Source organism: Onychomys torridus, chromosome 21 (genome assembly GCF_903995425.1).
Source record: "Onychomys torridus chromosome 21, mOncTor1.1, whole genome shotgun sequence".
NCBI lineage: Eukaryota > Metazoa > Chordata > Mammalia > Rodentia > Cricetidae > Onychomys > Onychomys torridus.
The window spans coordinates 33,217,655-33,227,378 of NC_050463.1; the positions used below are offsets into that span (position 1 = coordinate 33,217,655).

Below are 9,724 nucleotides of genomic sequence, written 5' to 3' on the forward strand. Positions count from 1 at the left end.
GGCCTTCTGCAAGAGCAATAGATGTTCTCACCAGGGACCGTCTCTCCAGCCCCCAAAGTCCTTGTCTCATTGACTAGTCTCAGCCTCGAGAGACATCCATTAGCTCCTTTAACACAAATTTATTGAGTGCTATTATGTCTGGCTGGTCTAGATGCCAGGGATAAAGACAAAACTCTTATGCCCCCTCAGGGTGGCTCAGTGGGTTAAGGTGCCAAGCCTGATGACCTGGGTTCAATTCTGGGCGCCCACATGGAGAAAGGATAGAGCTGATTCCTATACACACTCTACCCTCCACCTGTGCACAGTGGTACACGTGTGTCCACATACATACACACAAAAAATAAATATACACATTTAACATATATGTGTAAACACATATATGCTCCAAAGCTCATGTTCTTCTCTGAAGCATTTTGTTTAACTCTTTAAGATTTACTTTAAATTTTTATTCATGTATATGTGTGTGTATCTGTGTGGGTATGTGCACATGAGTGAACACAGTGTCCCAAGAGGCCAAAAGGAGGTACCAGACCCACTGGAAATAGAGTTACAGAAGCTGTGAGCTGCCTGATGTGGGTGCTGGACTGAACTCAGGTCCTCTGGAAGAGCAGCAAGCATTAACCATGGGGCCACCTCCTCATCACCCCAGCCCCCATTTTTTTAAACAAGGTCTCACTGTGTTTTTGAACTTGTAGAGATCCATCTAAGTACTGGGATTAAAGGCAAAAAAGCACTGGGTTTTGTTTTGTTTTCTTTTGTTTTTTAGTTTTAGTTTTTGGAACAGGATCTCACTATATAACCCTGGCTATCCTGGAACTCACTATATAGGCCAGGCTTGTCTTAAACTCACAGAGATCTGCTTGTCTCTGCCTCCAGAGTGCTGGGATTAAAGGTGTGCGCCACTATATCTAGCTAAAAAAACCTTTTTCTTTTGCTTTGGTTTCTGGAGCTAAAAGCCATTTTTATGTTTATTTACTCTGTGTGCGTGTGTGTACATGTGTGCCCGTGTGTACATGTGTGCATGTGTGTACATGTGTGCGTGCACCTCTGTGTTGGTGTGGAGGTGGGGACAACTGGTAACATTTGGTTTTCTCCTTTGGCCATGTAGGTCAGGGATTGGATTCATGGTGTCCAGTTTGGGAGCAAGTACTTTTACCGGCTGAGCCAATACTCTGGTCCTGTTTTGTCTGACTTTTAAATGAGACAGGATTGTTATCTGCAGCCCAGTGTGGCCTTGAACTCACTGTGTAGCCCAGGCTGTCCTCAAATTCTTAATCCTCCTGCCTCAGCCTCCAGAGTGCTAAGATGACATGCAAAGGCCACACATCTAGCTTGGAGCTTACCTTCCAATGGGCAAAAATGGGGGGAAAATAAGTAAAAGGGTGTAGGCTGGTCAGCCAGTCTTGTAGCTCCATAGTGATGGTAGAGTACTTTCCAGCACGCACAGGCCCTGGGTCTAGTCCCTATGGCTGCAATAGAAAGGGAGGAGGAAATAGGTCATTGGCACATCTGACATCGCCCACTAATGTTAGAGATGCGGACAGGTGCAAATGCCCTGTGGCACGGGTGTTGTAGCCTTGTGGGACTCACACAAGGCCAGAGCAGTTGGGGAAGTGGAGCAGGGGAGTGGGTACATGAGATCAGTGTAGGGGCTTGTAGGCCAGCCGAAGGATTTTGACCTGTACTCAGTCTAAGAGAGAAAATGACTAGCCAGGCAGTGGTGACACACTCCTTTAATCCCAGCACTCAGGAGGCAGAGGCAGGAGCAGGTGGAGCTCTGTGACTTCGAGGCCAGCCTGGTCTACAGAGTGAGTTCCAGGACAGCCAGGACTGTTATACAGAGAAACTCTGTTGGGGGTTGGGGATTTAGCTCAGTGGTAGAGCGCTTGCCTAACAAGCACAAGGCTCTGGGTTCGATCCTCAGCTCCACAAAAAAAAAAAAAAAAAAAAAGGTAAAAAGAGAATGATGTCCTGGGAGCCAGGTGAAGAAGAATCAAACCGTTGTCCAATGACAATTACAGTTCAGGGTGGGCAGTAAGGAAGAAAAAGTAGCATGCCAGGAGAGTGTTGAGGGTGAGACCTGACCTCGTTAAGAGCCAGGGAAGAGTCCCTGGGGCAGAGGAGACATTTCAGCTGCAGGCTCTCCTCCTTCTCTTTATTACCCACTAGAAGCCCGCCTCCTCTGCCCGGCTGCCATTCTCACAACCCACTTCTGTTTGGAATGGCTTTAATTGAGAGCCATGTGGCAGCCGCTAGTGGGGTGCTGGGGCACAGCATGCTTAGATTGCCAATTTGCCTGCTCCCAGCTTTAATCCTGACTTCATTGCCTCCTCTCCCAATGGGAGCTGGTGCAGGGTGGATTTTTAGCCTGGATACCCCTGCAGCTTCTTCCAGGCAGAGGCCCTCTGGAATCTGGCCTTGAATCGTCCCTCAGGACAAGCCTTTGGGACTAAGAGATGACCAGTGAGTCACCTTAGGGAAGATTGCTAGAGGCAAAGCACAGCCAGGTAGTAGGACATGTGGATGAGTCGATATCGCACTGATTTAGCAAAGGACCATAGAAAAGAATTCTAGACATCATTAGGAGAGGAACCTTGTCTATCTCCTTCAGCACCAATCCCTAGCAAGGGTGGCGCGGAGGTGGTGGTGGGAAATGTTGTGTTGAGTAAAATTGACAGTTCCATCAGGGACACCAGCCTTAGACTGGCCTTCCCACATCCTCTCCAGGTGCAGCACGATTTCCCCCAGGTCTGTCGTTCCTAAGGACCCTGTGCAAAATTGCGGTAGGGCCTCTTGGTGACTCCCGGAGAAGCAGGCATAAACACCGGGTTTACTGCCAACCTTTCCTTACGTAGGCAACTGTTGGTCTTCCCACTGCCGGCACTCTGGGCTTCTGGAGGCGGCGCGTTCCGCAGCCAGACACACAGAGAGGCTGTCATCCATCCTCTCCGACGTTCCTTTCACTCCCAGGCCTGCGGCTTCCCACCCGGTGGCGGGTCGGGCACGTGCCAATATCCGCGCCCCCTCCTGGGCAGTCGGGGATGCTCTGCGCGCTGCGGGCTGCCCAGGAAGGGAAATCCCAGAGGAAGCCATTGTTGTCACGTCCCCTGTTGTCGTCACCGGCCTAGGCGTGCCTAGGAGCCGGTTCCCCATTCTGGAGCTCGCCCTGGCCACTGGGGGCGACACGGGTCTCTGGAGTGCAGGATGGCTCTTTGCCCGCCCCTCCACCCCCCACCTCCAACCCCCCAGCACCAGCGCAATTGGAATCAGGGGAACACCAGGGCAGGCAGAGAGTTTAGAAAACCGACGGCGCTGAGCATGAGCCCCGGGCGCTGGCTTAGCGAACAGGGACAAGATTTCCACCCTAGCTCTGACATGGGCCAGCAAGGTGACCTTGGCCCGGGGCTTCCCCTCTGTTTGTCCTGAGCCGAGAGCTGAGGCCCTCCTGACTGTAGGGGAGATGGGGAGGCGAGAGCCCGCTTTGGCCCAGGCACCGGTGCAGAGGAAAGTCCCACAGTGGCCTCGGGCGCGCGTGGGAGGAGGCCCGCACCAAAGGCGCGCAGACCAGACCCTTTTCTGCTCGGCTTCGCCACTCACTACCATCCCTTTGCGCATGCCACCCCGCAAACCTGGCGCCAGCCTAGCCGCACTCTCCCCCGCCGGAACAGCCAGCCCGCTGCCCGGCCCGTTTTGCCTAATCCGTTTTAAGCCTCACCTCCTCCGCGAAGCTCTCCCGGGTTAACCCCCTCACTTCCAGACCCTGGCGTGCTCACCACGGTTTCTTTCATTTTGGTTTGGTTTGGTTTGCTTTTTGGAAATGCACACGCGATCTCGTTGTTTGGAACAAGCATATTGAGGGCAGGTGTCAATCCCCAGGACCTTGAATTCAGAAGGCTCGCTGTGCTCTTTGCAAAGGACGCGGTCGGTGGGTTTATTGCCTGGGCTAACGACCCCACAGCTGAGAATGCACAACCCAGTTCCTCTCCTCTTTTCATTCCACAGTGGCGGCAGGTGTGAGGAGTAGAGAGCACTGAACGTTTGCAGTTTCGACTGGAGCTTTGGCCGACGGCTGTAAGTCACTCCTTTCCCTGGGCTCAGTCTTCCCCCAAATGAGCACAGCAGTCGGTGTTACAGTACGTGGGCAAGGCAGGAGTCCGGGGCTGACAGGCTGAACAAGCAGCCCCCCTCAGTGAACAGTGGCTGGTGACCCTGAGAGGTGACAGTGAACCTCGGGCTGCCCCAGCCTCTGTGAGGGGATCGGAACCCACTCTCGCCAGTTGCTAGCCCGGCGGCGGCTCGGTATCTAATCCAGATGGGAAAGGATGGGGCATTTGTTCCAGGTCACATGACCTTGCAGTGGGTCTAGGACTTAGTTTACATTATCTGGAAAGTGGGGATAATATATGGGTTGAAGGACAGCAGAAAGTCGCCGTATAAAAATAAATGGTAATTAGCGGTACAGTGCTTGGGAGCAGATTTTGCTCATGAATTCCTATTCCAGAGCCTCCACAGTGGGATTTCTGGCTGGAGTCCTTGGAGTTGTTTGGGAATGTGTCACCGCTCACCCCAGATTCTCTCTGTTTCTCTCCAGATCGATTTGGCACCTGTTTCTGCCTCCGCGTGGGGGCCAGAGCCACAAAGTGATGGGGTGGTGGGTCGACGCCCCTAAGCCCTCACGCATAGGGTAGAGTCCCTTCCAAAAGTTTGGTGCCAGAGGGGTCCCTAGGTGAGAAGAGCCAGGCCAGGAACTGGAGGGCGGGGCTGGGGAGACGGAGGCTCGCTAGAACCCCAGGGTCAGGGCACCGTGGTGGCTCCCCCACCCCACCCCACGATTTGGCGCGCGCGCGGGGGGGGGGACGGGGTGGATGGGGTCTCTGGGTTTAGGGGCGGGTCCTGGAGGCGGGTCTTAAGTGTCGGGGAGAGAGAAGGAGAGAGGGAGACTCCGGAGCCTGGAGGCGGGGTTTGGGGAGCTCGCCCCACGTGGGGCGGGGCTCCCGCTGCCGCGGGCTCTGCAGTTGGGACCGGGAGCGCCACGGTCGCCGCCGCAGTTCCCTCCACTCTGGTGGCCCCACGGCCCTGCGGGGAGTCCGGGTGGTCCTCGGGCCGCTCGGATTTGGCACAAGGCCGGCCCCGCCTCTCCCCCTCGGTGCGGCCTAGACGGCCGGGGCAGCGGGGACATGGAGCCTTCTCCGGCCACCGGAGGCTCGGAGACCACCCGCCTCGTGAGTGCGGGAGACCGTGGCAGCGCGGGCGGCGGCGGCGGCGGCGGCGGCCTGCGACTGAAGAGGTAGGACAGACCTGGGCTGGCGCTCAGCCCGGGGCCACGGGACTCATGCCACCCGTCCCTTCCGTTGTCTCCCCCAGCGCGGGCCCGGCCCGCCTCCCCAGCGCCCCGGGGTCCCCAGGCTTGGCGAGCCGGAGCGGCCGGCCGCAGCCCGCCCCGGTCCCCGCCTCGCCTCCGTCCCACACCCCGTTTTCCCGAGGCCCGGTGCAGCAGGTCCCCTGCCGCGGCGCCCCAAGCCGCCCGACCCCTGCGCCGCCTCCGCCGCTCCGTCGGACGGGAGCGGGCCAGCTACGGCGATGTCCGCATTGCCTCCCGGCCTCGGAACCCCGGCTTTAGGCCTCGGGCTCGGGGCGCCCCATCCAGCGGCGGCCAGTGGTGGGCCCCGGCTCCGGGGATCGGCTCGGGCTCAGCCGGCGGCCGCGAGGAAGCGAGGGGGCGGCGAGGAAGGAGCAGGTGCGGGCTGGGCGGCGGGGGGTATTCCCGGCTCCGCACAGACGGGGCCGGGGGCGGCGAGGTGTGAAATGAGGCGCCGAGCGGCCGGGACAGCGGGCCGGGGGCGGCGGCAGAACCTCCCCCGCGCCCTGCGGGCCTCCCGCGCCCGCCCGCCCGCCCGCCGCGGCCGGCTCCGTCTGCCCTGCCATCTCGAGCGGCCACCGCGACAGGCCCTGCCTGGCCACCTCCGCTAGCCATTTTGTCTGACCGTCCGTTTGTCTCTGGAATTCGACAGGGTCTCTGGCTTTCTGTTCTTCCATCTCCCTCCATCTACGTCTTCCCAGCCCTCTCCTTTTGTCTCTGTTGTGATCTTCTGCGTGTTTCCAGTTCTTTCCTTGGCAGGGGGGCCTTGAACCTGAGTGGGTGGGGGCATGGGGTCAGAACGAAGGAAGGATTCTTTCTGCAGGGGACCGCAGTGGTGGGCAGCTGTGGGGCTCCAGCTGGGGCCCTGGCATCGCTTCCGATACCCTTTGGCTTTGCAGCAGCCGCTCTTACTTGCCTAAGGAATACTCCAGGCCCCACTGCTTGCCCCACGCTGTATCGTTTTGTTGTTTGTTGGGGGATTTCAGAAGGCCAGGGAGGGAAATGGCCTCCAGGCCTGGACAAAATGTAGCCACCCTCCACAGCCCAGCAGAGAGGCCCCTTTAGTGCCCACTTGATACCAAACAAAAGGGCAGCCTGTTGATGGGTGGCTACAGCCATGGCTGGTCGTGTTGCGTCTTACAAGCCCGAGGAAGGCGGCTGGCTACAGACTCGGAACTGCCCAGCATCTGTTTCCTCTTCAGATTGCATCTTCATCCCGTAGACCATTTTCATCCTCATATGACCATTAGTCACCAGATCCTGCGGGATTTTCCGAGGCTCTGCCTGTTTACCTGACCCTCCTCTGATAGTGTGCCTGGCAGAGCATCCGGGCAGACCCATTCTAGACTCTTCTATGCCCTCCTTCCCGCACTCCACCATCAAGGTCATTTCAACATGAAGATATTTGCACGGTCCACCAGTGGACCCTTCCCCGAGCCCCTTCTCGGCCCTTCACCGAGCACCGCACTTACACTCCAAGCTGCCTCCCTTGTCATAATTCCACCGGTCAGCAGCATCTTCTATGGCGTGTGTCTTCCTCTGATCCCCATTTAAGTCAGTCACTCCCTCCCCTGTGCCCCAAAGTGATTTGTTTGGAACACCCCCACACCCACAGCCTCTTCCTGGTAGAAGTCATGCATTTGTCTGGGGCGCCTTGTGTGGGCTACCCCTTGCCATTCCTCATGCGATGCACAGGGAGGGTCTCCAAAGGCACTGTCATCTCCCTGCCTGTCTCTTCTGGGGACACCAGAATTATGCACACTCATTCTCAGGCTAGGAAGGGGCTTTTCATTTACGAAATAAACCTACCTTTCCACTCCCGAGTTTCCCCCATAACTGCTGGATGCCCCCCACCTCGGCTCACCCCTTCAGCACTCTTCTCCTGCTGAGATCATTTCCCCGCAGGGATAATGTTACTCCTGTATTTCAGGACTGTCCTCTGTGTCCAGGTCCTTTAATTTGTCCTTAACTTGCTGGGGTGCCAGAAGGACAGTGGGGGCCATGAGAATTGGGCTAGAGCAGATCCAAATCACAGTCAGTTGGAGTCCTACCTGTGGCATCCCTGGGTAAGGCCCCATCCCTGTTGTCAAGGGATGTGTGGGCATACTGGGCTTCAGGTGACATGGGCTGGACTCCCAGTCCATTGCTGTCACTACCGCCCCAGATGTAGCTGGCAGGAAACCCCCGCTCCTGTGACAGCCCTGCTTGCTCCCCTGGTCTGTGTTCAGGGCTAACCTTTAACTCTTGATCCTCCTGCCTCAGCTTCCCATGTGCTGGGACTGCAGACCTGAGTCAACACGCCAGTTTCCACTCCCCTTTCAAAGCACCTCACTTGTATCTCCTGGCTTGAGAGGAAAGGACAGATAGGATTTGGGGGCCAAGGCCTTGGAGCAAAGCTAAGAGGGAGATGCATGAAGCGGGTTTGTGGGTACCATCATGCTCTCATACCAACTTTCTTTCAATGTTCCTCTGGCGCTTTGACTGTCTCTGTCAACCCCCCCCCCCATTTTTCAAGGCCTTTCTCATGTGGTTTCTGTGATCTCCCCACTAGAACTCATTTGAGAGCGCCAGAATTCCTCCAGCAGCAACATCTGCCTTCTGCTGTGTATCATCGTGTCTAGTCCACATTTGTTCCATTCACCAAGAACTCACGTCATTCAGGAAGAGTGGCCGTTGGTTTTCCGTTCCTGGGTGCCTCTCGTAGTATAGGAATTTGGTCAGTATCTAGTCCCAGCTCCACCACCTGCCAGCTGTGCGGCTCCCACCGGGTCTCTCCCTTCTGAGCCTTACATTTCACATCCATCCGTTAAAACATTAGACTTTACTTTTCAGATATGGCAGTCTATGGCCCTGTGTATGGAAGGAGAGAGAGCCTGGGTTTGAGTGTTCATTTGAGCCCCCACATGCGCGCAAAGCTTCAGGCATGATTGGGTCTAGCAAAGGGGCAGAGATGGGCCCATCTGCTCAGGCAGGCACCAGGTCTGTCAGCCAGGGAGTGACCAGGTCAGTTCTGTGGTCAAGCTCATGGGTAAACATGTCTCCTGCCTGCCTCAGTCTTTTTACAGAGCCCTCGGAGCCCCTTCCTGAGGAGCCCAAGCTCGAGGGGATGGCCCACCATCATTGCCATAAGAACTCCCAGGCACTGTCAGGCCTCTCTCCTGAGAGGCTGCAGGCCCGGAGGCAACTGTATGCCGCCTGTGCTGTGTGCTTGATCTTCATGGCTGGGGAGGTGGTTGGTAAGTTGGGGGACACCCCTCCAGGCCATATTCAGTACTTCTAGCCACTCTCCCTGGTTTCCTGGGTGGAGAAGCAAGCAGGGGAAGAGAGGGCTGGGAGGGATTAGCAAGGACTGAGCATGGGGTGGGGGGCACGGGGTGGGGGGCTTCAGGATGAACCAGCATGGCGTTTGTGGGCCAGGCTCTGTGTGAACTGGCATTTTAAGAACCCAATTCTCTTGTTGGGGATTTAGCTCAGTGGTTGCCTAACAAGCGCAAGGCCCTGGGTTCGATCCTCTGCTCCAAAAAATAGGAAAAAACAAAAACAAAAACAAAACACATCAGAAAATCAAATATATTACTATGGAAAGAGTAGAAAAAAAATTACCTGTAATTAGATGGGTGGTGGCGCACGCCTTTAATCCCAGCACTTGTGAGGCAGAGGCAGGCGGATCTCTGTGAGTTCGAGGCCAGCCAGGGCTACACAAAGAAACCTTGTCTCGAAAAACCAAAAAAATAAATAAAATAAAATAAAATAAATACTTGTAGTCTTATCACCCGAGAAAACCCCGGTCTCTTTTTGGTGTGTGTATCCATGTGTGTCCCCACACACACACACACACCCCACACACCCACTTTCTTTTCCATACCTATGCTCACATACTGCACATTTCCTAGGTGGGTATCTGGCACACAGCCTGGCCATCATGACCGATGCCGCTCACTTGCTGGCAGATGTAGGCAGCATGGTAGCCAGCCTCTTCTCCCTTTGGCTCTCCACTCGGCCAGCCACCCGAACCATGACCTTTGGCTGGCTCCGCTCCGGTAAAGCCCCCGCATGACTCAGTGCCCACCCCCCCCCCCCAGCCCTGCCCGTGCCTTAGGGCCCTGACCTGACAGCTTGTCTCCCCCTGCAGAGACTCTGGGGGCTTTGGCCTCTGTGATCTCCCTCTGGATGGTCACTGGCGTCCTGCTGTACCTGGCCTTCAACCGTCTGCTGCACAGTGACTACCACATCGAGGCGGGCGCCATGCTACTGACCGCGAGCATCGCTGTCTGTGCCAATATGCTGTATGTCCCAGTGTGGGGTGGGCACCAAGTGGGGTCTAGAGTGAGAGGGAGGGCCTTCTTCCAGGATGGTAGAGCCCCC

The 9,724-nt window shown here is 56.4% G+C and overlaps 1 protein-coding gene across 1 annotated transcript in view; it reads left to right on the forward strand.

Annotated features, from left to right (window-relative positions):
* Positions 1–4,937: 4,937 nt before the first annotated feature.
* Slc30a3 (solute carrier family 30 member 3) overlaps positions 4,938–9,724 on the forward strand; it is a 6,536-nt gene continuing 1,749 nt past the window's right edge. Inside the window, exons 1-4 of the mRNA XM_036170515.1 lie at positions 4,938–5,287; positions 8,414–8,595; positions 9,253–9,399; positions 9,492–9,718. Coding sequence (XP_036026408.1) covers positions 5,178–5,287; positions 8,414–8,595; positions 9,253–9,399; positions 9,492–9,718 — 666 coding nt within the window. The 5' untranslated portion in view covers positions 4,938–5,177. The remainder of the gene's footprint in view (positions 5,288–8,413; positions 8,596–9,252; positions 9,400–9,491; positions 9,719–9,724) is intronic.